This window comes from Lytechinus variegatus, chromosome 3, assembly GCF_018143015.1.
Source record: "Lytechinus variegatus isolate NC3 chromosome 3, Lvar_3.0, whole genome shotgun sequence".
NCBI classification, from domain to species: Eukaryota; Metazoa; Echinodermata; class Echinoidea; order Temnopleuroida; family Toxopneustidae; genus Lytechinus; species Lytechinus variegatus.
The window spans coordinates 24,336,281-24,357,906 of record NC_054742.1 but is presented as its reverse complement, the minus strand read 5'-3'; the positions used below and the strand labels follow the sequence as shown (position 1 = coordinate 24,357,906).

At 34.6% G+C, this 21,626-nt stretch overlaps 1 protein-coding gene across 2 annotated transcripts; it reads right to left on the bottom strand.

The window, feature by feature from the left end:
- Positions 1-5,823: 5,823 nt before the first annotated feature.
- On the bottom strand, positions 5,824-18,586 carry LOC121410576 (A disintegrin and metalloproteinase with thrombospondin motifs adt-1-like). Of its 2 annotated transcripts, XM_041602751.1 has the most exons (5): positions 18,240-18,586; positions 14,729-14,860; positions 12,948-13,097; positions 8,786-8,949; positions 7,359-7,514 (listed from the first exon to the last, which is right to left on the bottom strand). In XM_041602751.1, exons 1-4 carry the CDS (start codon positions 18,304-18,306, stop codon positions 8,840-8,842), a joined length of 459 nt encoding a protein of 152 aa, XP_041458685.1. In that variant the 5' UTR covers positions 18,307-18,586; the 3' UTR covers positions 7,359-7,514; positions 8,786-8,839. The 2 variants fall into 2 exon arrangements, with proteins under 2 accessions (XP_041458686.1, XP_041458685.1); XM_041602752.1 differs by lacking the exon at positions 8,786-8,949 and having other exon boundaries at positions 5,824-7,514; positions 18,240-18,573.
- Positions 18,587-21,626: the final 3,040 nt, after the last annotated feature.

The window sequence follows — 21,626 nt, the reverse complement described above, 5'->3', positions numbered from 1 at the left end:
ACTGAATCTGAAGAAAAGTTAAAATCAGACATCTCTACCATTTTTTACTAAGTTTTTATTATTCAAAGTGGGTTTACATTTCATTTTTCATTTAATACTTGTTTCTCCACACTTTTCCCAATCTTTAAAATCATGAAAATCAAGCCTAAGTTATTTCATGTAATTCACAGCTCAGTCTAAAGCAAATATCGTCACGATGTCCTCGGTGTGTGGAGAGTGGGGTGGGGCGCAATGCACTCTTCGGAGGGTTTTGGGAAAGGACACAAGTTTAAAAAGGTTAAAGAGATCTTCAAATCAATTTTACTAGCTAAATTCCACGTGTTCTTCATGATTAAGGTCTACTTTTATTTACATAACTATTTCAAAGTTCTGCGCAAATCATTTTTCACCAGCTTTTCAAAAGTAAGTGGTGCTCAGTCAAGCGGAAATATTTTTCGACAGTTATATCGTCATTTGATTAAATGGATCTGTACTAATGTTAAAATGTGGAAATTCTTCAGGATATTGCAAATGTATAATTTTACAGGATTTTTTCTAAGTGTAAACTTTTTTTTGATACGCACTGTATATATATATATATATATATATATATATATATATATATATATATTTATATTTCCATTTATATAGCGCAGTTACTATGTGCATATACTCAACTGCGCTTTGATACTTGGTATCATATTATTACCCCGGCTGTTGCTAAGCCGCCATATTAATAGGCGCTTAAGCGTTCAAGGATTAAATCCTACCGGGTACCCATTCACCTCACCTTGGTCGAGTGCAGTACAATGTGTATAAATCTCTTGCTGAAGGAAATTACGCCATGGCTGGGATTCGAACCCACGACCCTCTGTTTCAAAGTCCGGAGACTAATCCACTGGGCCACAACGCTCCATATATATATATATACATATATATATATATATTGTCCTCAATAGTTGGTTTGGATTTTGGAGGGCTCCAAAATTAAATGTAACAAAGCAGAAGAAAACGAAATTACCCCATAAAGGGGGGGGGGGCTCTCAATCAAGATGTACATATACTTTTATGTGTTGTCTGACTCCACTAATATTTTTCCGTCGTAGAAAACCCCAAGATCTTATTCGCGAATGTACCAGACGTTAAAATTAAAGCACAACACAGCCTACATTTTGAATTTTAAGAAAGGAAATTAGATAGTGTAAAATAATGTGCATTTCTTTCTTGTTTATTCTGTATGGCCAATACGGCCATCAAAATATTCTCTGTTGCTTTTCTTTTATTTCCTTCTTCACTACTTTCTTCCGTTATTCCCAAAACTTCCCACCACCCTATAAAACTTGTCAAGTTAATTGATACCAGAAAACGTTATGGTATAGACCAATAAAAACTCGCACATATTTAAATCTTTAATTTGCCATATATTCAGTTTTAGAAGAAAATTTTCATTCCTTTTTATCAAGATTCTTACCGAAGTCTATGCTGGGGAAACTTTTGCAGCCAAACACAAAAAAAAACCAGCTCTCCTTTTTATAAAATATCTCTTTAATGAATCAAGACTGATCAATACATTTTGGCAGGAGTGCGTCATTTGGTAACTTCTGCCAAGAAATCTAATTGTCAAATCAAACATGAGCGAGCATGCATTAGCGATCAAATTATTACTTTTCAAAAGTAACAGAGGTCATTTCAAATGATACCAAAACAAAATTTAAACAATAAAATATTTTGATTATCTTACATCATGGTTTTAGCATTATCATGTTCATATAGAAATATGAACTACTCTTTAGAAAATGCTTTATTCATTTATTTGTTCGTTTATTTACTTTTCTATTCATTCATCTATCTATGTATCTAATTTAAAATGCAAAATTTCATAAAAGTTGGACAATCTGTAAATTGAGCACACTTACTCATCTAACCAGCTCTTACCTCTCTCTCTCTCTGTTCTCTCTATCTCTCCACCCTCTCTCTAGATATTTTATTTTTACCGCACCCCTCCCTTTCTCAATTACTCATTCTCTTTCTTCCAGATCAGCTCCCCAGAAAATGATTTTCTCCGTCTACCCATTAGGTCCATGGTCTACCACATCTAGTGTATGATAGCCTTTTGACAAGGCTCCACGGACATAAATGTGTTTTTCACCATTGCACAGCAATACGACATTGATCTCAGATCGATGGAATAAGAAGGCTGACGAAGACTACTTTCTGTCGCGAGCGCCTTAAACCATTGTTTGTTTTTATTTCCGTCATAAAAAACATTTGACAATATAGTCATGTAAAGAGATACTAATGAGTAACATAATACATAATGAAATAAATCATAAACATTGATAAAAAAAGAAAAGATAAATTAAAAGATAAAAAAGATCAATTTTAAGATAAAAGACGGTTGGATAACCCACATTCAGCTGCACCAAATATTATTATGTGCGGCTGGTCTTCCATGGGGACCAAATAAGAGAGAGAGAGAGAGAGTGAGGGAGAGTCATAGGGAGAGGAACATGAGAACAGAAAAGAAAAGACAAAAGAGGGAAAGGAAGGAAGACAAAAGGTAGAAAAGAGAAAGAAAGAAAGAAAGAAGGAACGGAGACAAAAAATCTTTAAAAAAAATTAAACAAAACAAAATAAGTTAAGGTTTGTACGGAAGCAAGAGATTTTTTTCAAATTTCTTTTAAAAGTTGGTAGTAAAGGGGAGCTTTTCAAATCATTGGCCAAAGTATTCCATAATCTATAGAGCCTTCAAAAATAAAAGAGTTTTCTGCGGAAAATGTTCCCAAAAGAAGTAGATGAAATTAATCTGATTGTGTCTTTGGGTATTTATGAACTATACGATTTTTGGTAAACATATATCATGAAACACGGAGGGTAAAAGACCAGAATCATATCTAAGCATACATCAACCAAGTAGAATAAAAAAAAAGGATTTTTAAAGGACAAGTCCACCCCAATAAACAGTTGATTTGAGAAAAAGGAGAAAAATCCAACAAGCAAAAGACTAAAAATTTCATCAAAGTCGGGTGTAAAATAAGAAAGTTAGGACATTTTAAAGTTTCGCTTAATTTCACAAAACAGTTATATGCACATCCTGGTCGGTATTCAAAATGCTGCCGCTAGCATCGTTTCTCTATCCACCATCAGGCGCACTTACATTGGCTCCCTGTATGTTCAAGATTTTGTTGTGTCCACGGCTCTTCTCCCCATGCAGTACCTCATTTCACTGATCAAAAGTTATACCCCTTCAAGATCCTTACGTTCCTCATTTTTCAATTCTCTTGTTACCCCCAAAGTTTCCCAAACCTGGGGGGGGGAGATCATTTGTTTACTCATCCTCTAAGTTATGGAATAGCCTAACTGAAAACATCAAACAGTGCTTGAACTTTGAAACTTTCAAACATTACCTTAAAACATTTCTCTTCAATTCTTTTTAATTTCTTTTATAATTTCCTAAAAAGCGCCTTGGGCACTCTACAGAGTGGATTTGGTGCGATATCAATTTCAATTTTATTTATTTCACTTCAATCAAACAAAAACAAATTGTATACCATATATAAGTCTAATTATTATTATTATGCAAATTGGCAGACTGATGACGTCACCCACTCACTATTTCTTTTGTATTTTATTATAGGAAATATGAAATATTCTAATTTTCTCCTCCTTGTCAAGTGAAACAAAGTTTTATTTCTCCCTGAACATGTGGAATTACTATTATTTTAACAGTTTATGGTTAAGTTAAGTTGGTCCTTATTGCCAACTTCGTAAAAATTTATATATTGTATTATTCAAACAATAAAAAAAAGAAATAGTGAGTGGTGGACATCATCGACTCTCTCATTTGCATATCGCTGAGTTGTGTATTTTGAAAAATAAGCGAAACTTAAAAAATGTCATCACTTTCTTATTTTAAATCCGATGAAATTTGCAGTGTTATGTTTGTTTGATTTTTTCTCTATCGATTCAAATCAACAATTTTCTTGGGTGGACTTGACCTTTAAGGTGTTACGTTCGAAGAATAGGGGGTCATTATGGGCGCATATACTTGCAAAAGAACTCTTCTTTTCAATAACATTAAAAAGAACATTGGGATTATTGTGTAAAAAATGAAAATTAGTATCATCTGCAAATGAAATGAATGACAAAGATTTAGCAGACCTGTGGTAATCGTTTACATAAAGAATAAATAATAATGGGCCCAACAGGCTTCCTTGTGGGACACCACATGTTATATCTTTGAAATCAGACGTTTGTTCGTTTAATGATACAAATAGATTTCTGTTAGAAAGATAACACCGGCCTTTCCACGAACACCTATATGGGAGAGCTCGTGGAATAAAATGGTGTGATCGATTATTGTGCCAAAGGCCATGCACCGGTAATGTTCGCTTTCGCAAAATGCCCTTCATTTTTCAGCTTACTGTAATCCTCCATCATAATTATTTCCTTTCAGGTTGGAGTCACACTTTTTCACCTATCAATCATCAAACATTCATCCTGAACTTTTCTTGTCCTCCCAAACATGCCTGCTGAAATTTATGATTTGATGGGCTAGATATCAGGGAAATGTCCCTGCTCAGATCTGGATGTTAAAATGTGAGTTATCATGCCAATGACAATACAGAAATACAGCAGTGCTGCCTACTTGGAATGGCCTGAAATGCACCTCTGTAACGTACCAGAATGTGTCTTAAAACTGTTGAAGCGGGACCAATGAAATTTTCATAGAAATTAGAACATGAAATGAGTTCCTGTATATTGAGAATGCTACCATATTTTGGAATAAAATCAGTCTGTCAGAGGATATGTTTTTATAATCACTAGGGAGTTTCTCTCCGCGACGCACAACGTAAAATGACAATGAACAGCTACAAGGTCTTTGTCGAAAATTGGTAAACCGGAAAAAGCAGTTTCGTCCCAATTATAAAATTGCAAATACGTCGTTTGTCTAGAGAGAGTCCAGGACGAAACTGCCGTTTTGATTCATCATTTTTTAACAAAAGTTATTGGTTGTTCATTTTCATAAAGGGCATTTTACAATATGTTTTCTGTGTTCTTGAATCCGTCGTGCATCATGGAGCGAATACTCGTATAATGTCTAATCACGGACTGCCTCTTCATTGCCTAGCTAATTGACGGTGACCGATGACACCACATATGATTCTGCGTCATTTGCTCTGACGGTGCATAGGCAGATTTGGACTAGAGTTAGGATTGTAATGAAAGGTGTTTTGTTCAGATATTATAAATTTAGGGTTTAATTAGCTTTAGTGAAGGTAATATGCTTTATGTTTGCTTTGGAGGTTAGATTTCGTGTTTGGCTTAACGTGCAGATTATCCATCTGAGCAATTGTCGCCAGAGCAAAATGGAACCAGGTGACCAACATAGAATCAAAGTAGACAAAATCAAATGTAATGACAGTCACGTATTTGTGAATTCATACATAGCATGCAAAAAAATCATGTACTGACATATCAACATATCGCCCACCCAATCCATTGGACATTCTCTATGTTACTTTATTTTTCTCTTAGAGCCCCTTAGTTATGGCCAACGCATTACAGTGTTTTAGAGTTTATACTGACATGGCAGATCTGTATGGTAAATGTCACTAGTCTACATGGTCTAAGCTAAAATTATAGGAAGCCGCAGACGTAAAAAAATACATAAATAGTTTTTCCATTGTTGGTTTAATTCTTGTGTATGTTGTTACTCATACTTCAAGAGTGAATTTGTGCCATATTTAACCATCCATGGATAAAGCAAAGCTGCAGATTTACCGGAGTTCAGAATACGGCCCCGTCACAAATAAAACACATCAAACAATGAACAACATGAGCTTGATTGTAGGTATCTGAGAGTTTTATTTACATGACTTTTATATAAAATACTTGGTAATTATGATTATCTTTTTATCATCAGCATTATAAGATAAGTAACAATCTAACAAAATAACATTGATTACTTCATTATGTACAAATAATTGTTAATTTATGTATTCATAACATCATGAATATCATGAAAGAAACTATTTTCTATTGTAACGAATATGGTGAAATCAAAGTTCTAAAATAATTGAAAAATTTACATGCTCATATCAAGCAATGAGGACCCTTTTTAAACCGTGTATTTTTGTTGTAGTCACAATCAATCTTTTTTTACATTAAGTAATCAGAAAATTATTACTGAGCTCTCTTAATATCAATTTCAATCTAATACCATGTGAAAATTCAGGCGGACTCAAACGTAATGATTTACTTGGATGCACATGAATTATATCTACCTGCTGCTATTTTCTAAGCAAATGATTAGATCAGGTGCGATTTGTAATTACTTTAAGAAAATATTTCTGGAAGCAAGTCTGAAAAAGTTATTTCCAAATCACGCCACTCTCGCAGTTAAGTAATGTTATTCGAGGTTATGTAAATTGACCTCTATATACGAATTGGCCCTTTTGGTGCGTTTTTATTAGAAAATTTACCTTGATTACATTGGCATGATTGAGTTACATGGCACTATCAGTTCACTTGCTGACACTTGAATTAGCTGCAGTAATTCGACCAACTCGTTATCAATTGGTTGTCAAGTGATTTGAAACAGTTTGTCTGATTATGATTTGACTTCTGTACAACATTACGTTATTATTTTGAAAGCACAATTATGAGTAGGCCCTATATACATCTTAAAATACTTAATGTATGTATTGTTTTACTACGCATTACAAATCGGACGCATCCGAGTACAAAGAGTTTGATATTTGTATCCTTAAGACCTTACATAAATTATTATGCAATTAACAACATTTAAAGGACTCATTCCTCTGGTTGAGGCGCCACAAATTAAAGTACATAAAAAATAACTTCCTTCCCACTACGGAAACAGTGACTTGCAATTATTTTAATATTTTGAAATCATGTACTGTGTTTTATCATTCTGTGTTTGGAAGTAGGACAGAAGGGTAATTGCAACAGTTATTTATTTCACTATAGTCTGCCCTGGCATTCCAGTGGTTAATTTCTATCATGGTTTGTTAATTTTTTGTTCTCTGAATTATATGTTTTGTATCATCTTCATTTCCAAAATAAATAATAATAATAATATGTTTATATATCAGAATTAATAATACTGTATGTACAAATATATAATACAAAGCTAACAGAAATAATCATATATATACACGTCACTAAAATAAAAACGGAGCTAATTAGAACCTTGAGAAAAATAGTTCTCATAAGATTCGCTTTGGTTTTTTTTTTTTTGAACAACAATTGTTTCCTGCATCAAAGATCACATAGTATAAGACTTCCTTTTCTGTTTTGCATATTGGAAACTGGGGAAAAGTTCTAATCGGCTCCATTTTTTTTTCTTCTCAAAGTGTATGAATACATAGTCTATAATTATCGTTTAGGTAGAATGTACCTGCAACATTATTACATACACATTTCACAAATATATTCCTTCATCTCGCGTCCGACTGACTAATGATCGCCGTTTCGTCTTCGCTATTTGTTCATGTGTACTCGACTGGCATCTAAAAGACAAATGAAAATAATAAAAAAATAGAAATGTAATTGAGTATGATTACAAGTATATAAGAACAAAACAGGGGGTAACCCAAGTCATATAATATGGATCGTTTCAGTAACGACAGGGACACTATAAAAAGGGGAGACATGTTCGAGATAAAGCCATATTCCCCACTAATAATTCCCCAAAAGGATAATGATCGGGACATATTTTGTTATAACTATAGGTCACATAAGGGTAATATGGAAAAGGGGGATAATAGCTCAACCGATTCCAATTTCCTAGTCAAATATACAGCGAAGGGTAGGGGGTCGTTTTCCACATAATTTATATTTATCCAGATTTAGATTTTGTAGGTTGCTAAAGACTATAGAATGTCGTATTATGTGGTCGTGGCATGTAATTTTTTTTTAAGATGGGGGGGGGCTTTGAAAATGATTCATCCGATTGACACACGTGTGTAGACTGCAGTACGGCGAGGGGAAATTAAAGTGGCATCACTTCCACCATGCCAACGTAAAGTCTTTTGGCAGGCCTACGCAATGTGTGTGTGTGGGGGGGGGTCTCTTTAAATTTAAAAACCATTTGTTAATATGAATTTAAATGTCAATTTCAATCTAGAGAGACGTCTGTGTAAACTCTTCTATATATTGAGTTTCTTCGGGTTTGCATTCTTTAATTTTTCCATATTATTTTGTAATGACGGCCCGGCGCATGGCCAAGCGCGTTAAGCTCTTTCTGTATGCCAAAGGGCGGATATTCCTTAAGATTTTAAATCAAGATATTCAGAACCAGTATTGCTGTTTATTGACAAAAAAGACTGCTGTATATAAGGTGACGTTTCAAATACGGGCTCTGTGGTACTGTGTTCTTGACATAACCCATTTCCGCTGATTCAATTGTAAATAAATTATCCATAACTCTAGGCTGCATTCTCATGTCTGTTCACAATTTAAAAAAAGTTATGGAGATGGGAATTTGATTTTGTCTATACATGTCATGTAGAGTCATTTTAAAATCATGATAATGGGAACAAAAAATAAGGTTTTTTCGTTATCATAAAATGAACAAAACAAAACGAAACAAAATAATGTTTAAAATATGATACAAGACATGCGTAAAAATAACTATTCTATAGATTATTATCGGTAGGCCCCTGCATCTAGCTCAATTTTTCTGTTTTTAAAAGGGGGTTAGATTCCGACAATGTAATAATTTCAAATCTTAAATTATGATCACTAGTATAAGGTTTTTGCTTTATAAAGACATACGCACCGGGCAAAGATTCGAATCCTCAAACTCTCGAATGAGAGTTAAGCATATGAACCCCTATGCCTCGGCGGTACTCAGGACATCAGTTATAAGTGAGAGTGTGGTCAGAATGGATGTAGTTGATTCGTTAGGTGATGGAGTGGCAGTGGCACTCGCTGCTTCTAATGCTGTTGGAACAATAGTAAATAAAAACTGCTTCAACACGCTATCTAAAATAATATGAATTTCCGTTCAGATAATTCATGCTGCATTCATATTGCATATTGATATAAATTTTGTCGGAAAACGTGCAATACAAGAAGCTTTGATTTTTTTTTAAACAAGGATCGTACGAACAGAGAATTGGAATAGGGTTAATTAATATTGCAACCATGCGACTTATTGAGGTAAAGGATGAAAGAAATAAGCTTTATTCTTGGCTAAAATAAAAGTTAATATGTTATATTTAAAAAGGTAGCTAGGTGGATGCTTTTTTTTACTCGATGTATCCCAGAAAACAAAGATCACGGATAGAGAGAGTGACCGAATTGAAAGAAATGAAGTGAACCAAAATTTATAACTGTTCTTTGTGCTACTTCCCTCAAATTCTCTTACCCACTTTTGATAGGGCATAAAAAGGCAAGTGATAATGAATTATTGTGCAGAGAAAACTGGATAGAAAATAGTATACGCCACGATTTTCTTTATAAAATGTTACTGGGGTTAAAGGTGCTATGGCTCATTCACACTGCCAAATAAAGCCAAGACCGAAAATACCGCCACAACAGCATGCCAAATGGGTTGTATACCGGGTTGTTTGGTTTATCGGCGGTTTATGTTTATATCCCGCCAGCGTGACCGAGAAGCTGTACAACCATGCCGACCACACTCACATAATACATGTAATACAAGCGATATAGTGTTTCATATTTAAAGAAATGAAAACATATATTCTCGAGTACAGATGCAGCCTAGCTCCTTCTATAGGAAGCGGTTTCCCTCCCCCCCTGACCAAGGGAGTTTTTTTTTGCTCAGCGACGTGCGGCTGATTTAAGAACAGAGAAAATGTATAATCAAATGCCCGTCATGAAAAAGAACAAGAAGTGTTTGTCGACACATTAGCATTTTTTTCGCTTTGGCGACGAGCTGGGGGCGTTTCATGAAAGGACTTGTCGGACGTTTTATCTGACAAGTCCCATTTTATCCGACAGTTACCATAGGAACAGTGCCTCTCAGCCAATCAAAATCATGGAAAGATGTCAGGGGCCCAGTGCAGAAAAAGTTGCAATCAATCGCAACTCTAAAAATCATGCGCAACCGTGATTTTCAACCAATCAACAGCGCGCATTTGGAACTTGCGTTTAAACGCAACTCTTTCTGCAACGGGCCCCAGACAACTTGTCGGATGAAAATATTGATGAAACACTCCCCAGGGGCGCGTTGCAGAAAGAGTTGCAATCAATCGCAACTCTAAAAATTTAGGCGAAACTTCTTTTTCAACCAATCAACAACGCGCATTTTGGACTTGCGATTGATTTTTTGACTTGCGTTTGAACGCAAATCTTTCCTCAACGGACCCCAGGGGCCCGTTGCAGAAAGAGTTGCAATCAATCGCAACTCTAAAAATCATACGCAACTTGATTTTCAACCAATCAACAGCGCGCATTTGGGACTTCCGATTGATTTTTTAGAGTTGCGTTTGATTGCAACTCTTTCTGCAACGGGCCCCAGGTCTTTCAGCGACGCGGGTTTATGGCCAGCCATTTTAATTTATTCATATTTCTTTCTTGGTATATGTAAAATATTAATAAGATTTTTTTTAATGCTTGCTATACGTCTGCGTAGCTGACAACCCATATACGTCGCTGAGCAAAACTGGAGATTTGGTATAAAACTTTGTAAAAAGTTGCCATTGCTGTTCCAATTTATCAATGTTTGACCTCCGAACTATTCTTTGTCATTTGACGGGAATTTAAAATACATTTACTCTGTTCTTGAATCATCCGTATGGAGTTGAGCAAAAACTCTATAATGTCTCCCTCTCATGCCGATTAACTTCATAATATTAAGCATGCAATTAATTATGCTTAGTCAAATAGAGAAAATCGAGCAAGAACAATGCTGAAAATCCATCAAAATCGAATGTAAACTAAGGAAGTTATGACAGTTTGAAGTTCCGATTGTTTTTTCACAAAAAAATTACCTACTCGATATGCAAACATGGCAAGTTATAGGGAAACAAGACGTCACTCACTCACATATGCACTCAATATTTCTTTGTATTTCATAATAAGAAATATGAAATGATCAAAGTTTTCTCATTTTAATATAGAACACGGTTTGTTCCCTTCCTGAAATGTAGAATTATCATTGCTGTAAAAAAAATATTATAATCTGAATTAATTAAGAACTTTCTTATTGTAAAACTAGCAAAATTTGAAGTTTTTTTGTATTTATATGAAATTGAAGTATTCTTTATTTCAAATAATCAAACAACTCAAACATTTTATATTATGTTATGTTATGCAGGGTCCAGTACACTTTTATAACTGAATTGGCTTCCCTTATTATTATTATTATTATCATTATCATTATTACTATTATCAAAGAAACAGTGGGTGTGTGACGCCATCGACTACCACATTTGCATATCACCTGTCTTTTGCATATTACTTTATTGTGAAAAGAAGCTCTGATATTTTATAACTTTATTATATTACAACTTAATCCGATTTTGGTAATGTTAATGGTATGCGTGTTTGAGGTTTTTCTATTATTCGAATAAAAAACTTTGTTAGGTAGACTTGGCCTTTAATGGGGTGGAGCGTATATTCATTAAAATAAAAAAGAAGGGACTATATAGTAGGCCATTGGAGCATTATTTATATCAATCGAATCAATTAAAGATGAATATGGAGTTGTAGATTATGCTACATTGACCCATTATATTGATCAAATATTAAATGCCATTACTACTAGAATGACTGTCGCCTATAATAATTATAAAATGGAAATCTGGCCTTGGTAATAGCATAGTTTATGGTGGCAGAAAAAATGTCGGGAAAATAAAATCAATGACTGAAACAAAATGACAGATTATAGTAGGCCTACAATCCTGACAATTGAGCACTAAATTAAACAATAATATGTGAAACTATCCTCTTGTTTTGGACGTTAATAGGAGCTTGCAGTCCTGAGCAACTTTTCCCTGAAAGCAAGTCTCAAATATGAAATTAATAATTATATTCGTATAATCCCTCATCATAAAAAAATAATAATTTAGAGTAAAACTTTGGTGAAACGACACATTTTTAGTCATGTTGTGTATTCCACGGAATAAACAGATTGATGGCTACACTGATTGTCCGAAGAAAAGTTTTATGGAATGAATCTCCTTTTAACGACCTCGTCATCATGATCACACCGGACGTCAAATATGAAATCATGGAAGAACTATATTTAAATGGTAAAACAGAGAACAAGAAAGGATTCACTTGCTTTCTGGTACGCATATTTAAAGTCTTATTCCATATTCGAACAAATCGCACAATGGGTACGATAACAAGAATAAGGATACTCAATTACAACATGTAAAGTTAAATGAAATTTAGCCTCTATTAAAAAAAAAGCTATTGGTATAAAGCTGTAAAATGCGAGGCGGGCGGGGTGGGGGGGGGGGTAAATGGATAGTTTACATGCAGAAACGACCCCTCGGAACAAACCATTTTTCATCATCATCGGACAATAATGTTCACAAAAATCAATAATTCGGTAACTATGAAAAAAAAAATCATGCGACTTAAGAGTGTCATTGCAAATGGGTCCAGAGTGTAGCTGACAATCAAAATCGCGGCTGAACTGCAGGATTGACTTCAAGGCAGCACCAGGATACTTTGATGGGGGCGTGGATGAATTTATGAAAATGTTTGAAGACATGAATTAACGTCTTGTCTTGGGATTTATTTTACAATTTCTAACATTTTACTGTGTCGTCAACGTAATTCAGCGGAGCAACCAATTGTCCAGAGACTGAAGCTTTTGGTTTGATTATGGTAGACGAATAGTTTGCCATAATTATTGTAATTCATCTCGGTGTTTGTGAAACACATCCAACATAGATGTTGTATATGGATTTGAATATTACTTAAACATGTAAAGTGAATAAGAAACTGGTAGAGGCCCATACCTGCTTCACACTCTTGACATGTCATCCATATGAATCGGACCAATGCTCCTGCTTCACATGGACTTGCCAGGCATTCTCTCACTTGAAGAGCACGCATTCTACCAGAAGCACACGGGGAGAAACAATTGAGCACTCTCCAATCAGTTAATGCTGTAATTTAGGGAAGAAAAAGATCATTACATTTTCATGATATTACAAAAAGTTTGAAGTGTGCATGCCCATGTCAAAAACTATTTAGATAACAGCTGAAAAGGAAAGACAGCTCATGATAGGAACAGGCCTGCTGCGAAATTTCGGCTCCAACCCCGCTTAGAAACGATGTCTTAAATGTATATTATACCGTAGGTCTAAGATACATTTGCATGATTTATAATCACCTCACCATATATATATATATCACCTCGTTTGATTTCCAAAACCAGTAACGCGGGAACTGAAGACGTAACGTGTTTCATCATAATATAATTCTACTTATGAAATATAGACCAATAGTTTTGTTTATTTTCTATATGTGCCGAAATTAGCTATTGGCTGTATTTGGCTGGTCATGTGAAATGTTTGTCCACAAGCTATATAGCAAATCTAGAATCGGCACCCAAACATTTTTTTTTACAAATTTTCAACCAACTAAAAGAGATATTTTGTAATCTTCATGCTTATTGCCTTAGGCTTATGTTCGTGTAGCTTTTACCAAGGGACTAAGAGTGCAAAGCGTTAGGACGATTTTCTTTTATTTTATGTCTATTTTATGGAAGCTTAAAAGTGCCACCCAGATGTTGAGATAATTATCTTGGGAAGTCGACATCATGATAACAAAAGATCAGATGACGAGATCCCGGATCTCATCATGTCAACATCTTTTAGAAGAGATGATCAGATGACAAGATCTCGGATCTCATCATGTCAACATCTTGTACAAGAGATGATCAGATGACAAGATCCAAGATCTCATCATGTTGACATCTTGTAGAAGAGATGATCAGATGACAAGATCCCGGATCTCGTCATGTCGACATCCTTTAGAAGAGATGATCAGATGACAAGATCTTCGATCCATGATCATGTCATCTGATCATCTCTTCCACTGGATGTAGACATGACGAGGTAGAAGATCTTGTCATCTGATCATCTCTTCTACAAGATGTCGACATGACGAGATCCGGGATCTTGTTATCTGATCATCTCTTCTAAAAGATGTCGACATGATGAGATCCGGAATCATTTTATCTGATCATCTCTTCTGAAAGATGTGGACATGATGATATCCAGGATCTCGTCATCTGATCTTTTGCTATCATGATGTCGACTTCCCAAGATAATTATCTTAACATCTCGGTGGCACTTTTAAGCTTCCATACTATTTTCATTTGGATCTCAATGATTTTAATTGAATTCAATTTCCTTATCATCTGAATTCATTTACTTTACATGACGTGTTTGATAACAGATGTGTGCACTTTTCCATAGCATGTCCACTGGCGGATCCGGGGGGGGGGGGGCAAAGCCGGCCCGTGGCCCCCCCCCCTGTTGAAAGGCCCAATTAAAATTTGAGATGCAAAATGCCGTCAAATCAGAAGTGTGCCCACATCCCCTTTAAAAGTGTAGACCTCTTTTTTTTCCTTTTTTATTTTGCTTGTCAAATTTTTCCTCGGGAAAATGTGTCCCCCCTTTTGGAAAATCTTGGATCCGCCCCAGAACATGTCCTAATAAACATGTTAAAGGTTTATACTGCTCCCCCGAGGGTGTGTGTATGTGTGGGGAGTGCTATAATTATTTCTTACGTGTTAACGGGGTTGAGCAGGACTGTAAATTACATGTTCTCGTCTCAGTTGAACCATCAAGAAGAGTTCGGGTTTGAGTTCCATCTCCACAAGTAACAGAGCATGTACTCCACTGGCCTTGCGTTGGTGAGGCTGTACAAAAAAAGAACCGGAAAAATCTTACAAAAATTATGCAAATACTTCATGAAATTGTTTGATATGTGATGAGGAATTGATTGACACGGTTATGGACATATAATGTAAGACGCGCTTGCCGGATGTCTGCAGTTAGTGGGTTGAAAACATAATTTAAAGATAAATTGTATAACGATTTGAAAATGAGTTCAAATCAAATGCCCAATTGTCTGTATATGTGTACCAAGAAATTGCGGAGGTGATCGTGTAATTTCAGAGAAATTAGCAAAACTAGAATGAAATTTCGGCTCGATGTCGGGTCTTTTACAAGGAATAAGAAGAAATAATAATATACTGTCCAATATTTCCTTTTCTGTGTTGGTGATCTTCAATGTGATCGTTTTTTTCAGCTAAAATACATTTCACGATTTCACAAAGTTCAGTTAATGAAATTGTACCTTATCTATATTTACGATGATAGTTGACAAACTTTGGTTTTACAGACCATCTCATCAAAATTTTTATTTGTTGCTACTTCACTTTTATTTATCTTTAAATTGTCTCCTCTTGTAGGTCCATAAAAACTATGGATGAAAGGCTATTTGTTTTTGGAAATTAATTTCCAGTGACCACGAGTTTGGAAAATTTGATTATTATCGGAATAGTTATCGAGATTTGAACTTTTAGCCCGTATTTCACACCCCTTCATTGACAGGATTCAAAAACAAAGTCTGGTTCTCCATTCTTCCTAGCTTGGTAGCTTAGGGGCAGAGCGCTCGCTTCATGGGCGGGAAGTCATGCATGCTTTTGATCCCAGGTCGAATACCGGGTCGAATAGAAACAAAAGATTTTAGAAATAGAACCTAACTTCTGAATTCTACATTGGTTTTCAGCATTTATAACGACTAGTGTGCAGATGGCGGTTTAGGGGGCCATGGACCAAGTAAAAGAAAATAGAGAAAGAAAAAGAAAAGGACAGGAAAATTTATGAAAGATAATAATATTTTCTGAACATTACGTCAAAATCTTTTAAGAAAATACATGTAGATTTTTGTATTAAAAGGACGATATTTTGGCTCCCTTGCTTCGCTCGCTAGCTCTCATTAGCCCAATTCGCCACGCTTGGCCCATCAACAAAGTTGGCTAATTATGCTACTGTTAGAGCAGAGAAGGATGAAAAACATGCTATGATGCTTTGCTATGCTGGTCATACTGTTAGAGCTGTTTTATTATTATTATTATTATTGGAGTTCCTACCCTGGGTAGATAATACAATATCGTTATTATGATCATAAAAAACACCAATTCAGTTTGTTCATTAAATTGCATTGAGTGCAAGGTTGTTTTTCTAATACAATTACCAAAGTTTTGTTTGATAATCATTATACCTCATGAAACTGTATTGGTGCCTACAAAGTCAAAAAAGATTTCCGGCTACATACATAAAACGGGAACTGATTTATCATATGACTCAAAACTTACTTTACACGTGAGGAATTCAATGGGAACATTAATTCCCTCATTCCGATGTAGTTAATTCCCCTAAACAATAAAAAAAGGAAGTGAGCTGGTGACCTTATTTGCATTTGGTTCTGAAAAACACAAAGCAGTTTACGTGACGATATGAAGATAATGTTTTCAAGAGTTTATAAGTTTAAAGACAGGTATATAGGCATTAAATCTTGCACAACCTAGTTTACACTCGTCTAGACCGGTGTGACATTTTCAAAAACACGCAATAGCATTCATAACCTTTGTTGTTTATTTCTCATATATGTCTCTGAAACATTCATACTTCCTCTCTTCTATCTTTTTCTTGCGATTTGATTTTTTTTACAAAGTGCATTGCAACTATTACATATCTTAGATAATATGTATTGTGTATTATTATTCATATTTCAATTGAAGTGGGTTTAGAGTCTGTTTGGAAATACCACATGAGGTCGATCAGGCGCGAAATATTTGCTTGTATTACTTGGTACCGAAAGATCTAAAGACGTGTTTATATTATGAAAGCACTTTGATAAGGTTAAATGAGATGATTTAAATTAAAATCCATCACATAAAGAATTATCATAAAATTAATAATACACTATTTGTTTTAATATATGCGGAAAGAAATGAGACAAGCTATCCTAGCACAGCATGAATACATATACCTTGCTCAAAATATCACCAATACATTGCCATGATCTTCATAATCATCATCATTCTTTACTATTATTATAGTCAGAAGTAACAGCAGCAATATGACGATAGTATTGTTTAACACAGGGCTTATCTACCACATGTCTATTACTATTTTCTCGACTACTTCTATACTGTTTTGTAATGTACTCTTAACGATAGTAAATCATTGTGAAATTAGAGCAAAGAAGTTCACTTCTGTTAAGTTCATCACCTCAAAGCTACCCAAAAGATGATAAATCTTTCATGTGCAACATTCCTGTAAACATCGTGTTTTCTTGAGTCATAAATTATTTCGAAAGAGAACTTGAGACAGGCTGGTATTTGAATGAATTAAAGACCAATATTAAAGACATATGGTAAGGCTAAATGCAAGCATTGCAACAGTGACTGATTCTGGTTAATGAATATAGAGATAATATTCGATGGGTTCATCACATTAACTCCTCTAGATTTATTTAAGTGAACGGTGAATTCTAATAAGCGTGCATCTTTTCCTGTTTAAACCCAAGAATATCTAAAACAATGTGATCAATGAATTGCATTAGAGTTAGCTTATATAGTTTTCTTGAGGCTATCCCTATTGGACAGCCAAGCATCTACTCTAAACGATTTCTAGTGTTTACAAAAGTAATAGCCTTAGAACAGTTACAGTAGTTAAGGGATATTATATGATTAAAAAGTAATTAAAATGTAAATATTAAGAGAACGACACACAATGACAACATAGATTCCAAAAGATGTGCGAGTTTTTGACTGGCATATTGCCTATGTAGTTTACACATAATAATGGAGTTTTACTATCAAATATGATGGACTCGGGCATAGACAATTATGAATGTCTTAATCATTCATGTTTGCCGAATGCACGATTTGTGCTACATTATGTTTTTCATTTCTATAGTTCTAAATTATACACTTTGAAATTCATGTTTTTTAGATATGATAATTGACCAATATATAGATATAAATATAATATATATATATATATATATATATATAACAAAATATGCTGAAGATAAATGGTAATGCTTTCAAAGCCAATATAGTTTTTATTTCCTCGAATTTTCGACGGACCTCCGTCTTCTTCAGGAGTATATACAATGTGCATTACCATTTATCTTCAGCATATTTTGTTATTATTAGAGAAGCCAATACGTGAAACTTTAAGATATATATATATATATATATATATAATGATAGTACTTACCGTATGAACAAACGATGAAAAATAAAAGAATTAAAGACATGACAACCCTTTTAGTTAATGCATCCATATTAATTTGGCTTAGATCAAATCGGTCTCTTGGCGTTATTCTTTGATGAAAGATGGTAACGAGATCGAATACCCGTGAAATATAGTTCCTGTTGCCCGAATAGGTGATATTATTCCAACGAGATAAAGTCAACAAACATTTTAATTTTCTTAATGGATGTACTAGTGATCTTGGCTGTGATGGTAAACTTGTCTCCCGGATCGCGCTGATTTCCTATTGACTTGTTCGTTTTCATGCCACCGTTTTCAATTTATATAGGGAGCGATCTCATCAAGCGCCTGTGACGTGCGGACAAATGAGTAGGCGGGTGATTTAGCGTGTAATTCATTCAACGAGAGTATTGACCAATGAAGTGAGGGTTTGATCATGCTGCTATCAATGATCAGATGATGAGGGTTTCAAGTTACTCGAAATTTTCACAAAATTCACCAAAAGTTTGCACGAAATCCTTCAATTTCACTTTACAAACTGCTAAAGTGTCCAAATGACTAGCTAGATAGTTTGCTCCCTCGCATTTGACTTTTTCAACAAAAAAAGTTCACGCGTCCTAACCTCCCAGTAATTCTGCGCACGGCCAAGTATTTACTCAATGGAAAAGAGAAGTATGTTGATTTAATATCAGATCAGTATATTCTTAGATATCCCTTTTGCAATTATAAATTGTAATGCATGTGGTATTTTTATGTTTATTTTTGTGATTCAGCGAAAATTCCTTTTACCAGAGTATTATTTTCTTCATGTTTTTCCTTTTTATGTAATTAAGCAATTTTGATATTGTTCTGTACAACCGATTATTAATTGTAACGTTGTAACGTTTTATTGAATAAAAATGAACAAAACCTTAAAATGAATTGACTTGAATGCATTTGAGCGTAGCGAGTGAGGAGAATAAGCTCCAATTACGAGGTATTTTCTGTCTCTATCATTCATTTTCTTTTACTACTCGCTAGATGTTAATACGACGTTCACAAATATTTATATTCCTTACCGTAACTTAAGATGATTGAATTTATGAAGTTATCAGTATGCATCTTTGAATTACTTTATTCATTCAAATCATGGACCTAGGTCCATGTTCAAATCAACATGTATGGCGTTGCTACCAGAAGTATTTTTTAAAAAGTCAAATAACAGATTCTTTTTTTTTTCTTCTTTAAGAACGTTTAAGAAGAAAACAGATTCTTGTGGTATCACTTTTCCAAAGACGTCTGTAAAACAAACAAGTTGGTCCATTTTTTTTATTGTCTTTGGAGAAACCAACATGTTTTTTTTTTTTGCCTTTTGGAAATACATACTTCATTTCATCGCAATTTTTGGCACCGACGCATGCAACTTGTGCGTATGTATATACAGGAAGGCGCCAAGGGAATCATTAACGTTTTAGAAACGCTCTCTCTTAAATCGATCTTCAACTCAATAAATACCATAAATGGTTTTAATTCGGAGAAAGTTCTTCCCATTTCAGCGGAGGTCAAATATACACTACTTGCTTAATGGCTGTGGTCAAGGGCAGGAATATCAATTTCAAGAAGTAGGCCTATGTTACCCTATCTATAAAGTACCATGAATTTGAGTGTGGAATTCCAACCGAATGCAGCTGGAATGGTAATTTGTTTTACTTTCCGAGATATTTTTATTCTCAATTTCAATGTAATCCATTATTCATTATTTCATTCCTTGTGGCTATCATTCTCATAATAATTGGAGTTAAAATCTCAAGTTTACCGCCCCTCTTCCTATCAAGCATGGTTAACTTACTTCAACTAGTACAAGTTTCTTTTAAAACGTAGACTAATGCAATGAGGTCTTAAAGGGATACTCCAGGCTGGAGATATTTATATCTAAATAAATAGAGTAAAATTCACATAGCAAAATGCTGAGATTTGAACAAAATCGGGTAACAAATAACGAAGTTAATGAATTTTAAAGATTTGCATTATTCCGGTAAAACACTTCTAGGCATGATTGTCTTCATGAATATTCATTGGGTGGGCTGATGATGTCTTATCCCCACTTTTTCTTGTGTATTTTATTATATGAAACTAGGTTTATTCAAACATTTTCTACCAAGATCGAAAATAATTGGATTGACAACTGATTAAGTGCATTAGGTATTTATTGGTGCAACTTCCTTCATCATAATGGAGACACATCATTTACACATGTTTGAAAGAATTTCATATTATTACATTAGAAAAAGGAAAGTGGGGGTGTGACATCATTAGTCCACCTAATGAAATTCATGACGACGTGCATATTAAACTATTTTCACAAAATATTGCTAAACTTTGAAATTCAATAACTTCATTATTTGTTATCCGATTGTGATGAAGTTTTCAGCATTTTGCTTTGCGAATTTTACTCTATCTATTTAGATATAAATATTTTCAGTCCGGAGCATCCCTTTAATTGTAATAATAATGATATAATATTCCGCAATTATTTAGCGCTTAATACATCGGAACGACGTCTCTAAGCGCTTTACAGACATATTATTACCCCGGTCATCGGATCCTTGCATGCCCGCATACAATGTATGCACCTTCTCCACTCCCTGGGGAGCATTCCAACAAGAGTTCCAAGACTCAATTGCTAGGCATATACATATAAGCTTTCACATCCTACCGGGTACCCATTTAACACCTGGGTGGAGAGTGGCAAAGTATGGATTAATGCCTTGCTAAAGGACACTAGGCCATGGTGGGATTCGAACTCACGACCCTCTGATTACAAGGCGTGAGTCAGAACCGCTACACCACGACGCTTTGTAATGATAATGATCATTGTAATATTTTGATATGCATTTAGCGCCTGTTAGCGTAATTTGCAGGGGACGACTGTGTTTTTTTGTAGATGAAGCAAGATAATAACCAAATTTCGAAATAATGGGTGTTCAATAAGCCTGTTCTTTTTCTGAATCGTTCCTTTCTTTTGTTTATTTTTTTCTTCACTTTGAAATATAATGTAAATTATCATAAGAATATTTATACAAATATTATATTACAATAAACTGGATTCTGATGAAAAGAGCAAAAAATTAGTGAGCGTATCTCCAATAGAATAAATCTTTTCAAATTGGAGGTTGCTTTGCTTAGATCGTTCATCTTCCCTTCAGTGCCCCGTCTCCCCCCCCCCCCCCGTGTTATGGTCCATGATCTAGTAAACTAGATAATCGGTGCCTCATAAATGCGATATATTATTATTATTATTACCATTGTTAATGAAGGAGTTAGTTCAAATAACCATTCTGTCTGTAAATATTTCAATATTGGGAGTTTTCTCTCCACGACGGAAAGTATTCCTTCATTGGGATGAACAAT

Excerpts from the sequence above, each read along its gene's own strand:
- LOC121410576 (XM_041602751.1), bottom strand. The coding sequence starts at position 18,306 with ATGGATGCATTAACTAAAAGGGTTGTCATGTCTTTAATTCTTTTATTT. Across the intron at positions 14,861-18,239 it reads TTTCATCGTTTGTTCATACG|CCTCACCAACGCAAGGCCAG; the intron begins GTAAGTACTATC and ends TTTTTTGTACAG. Across the intron at positions 13,098-14,728 it reads CTGCTCAACCCCGTTAACAC|CATTAACTGATTGGAGAGTG; the intron begins GTAAGAAATAAT and ends CCTAAATTACAG.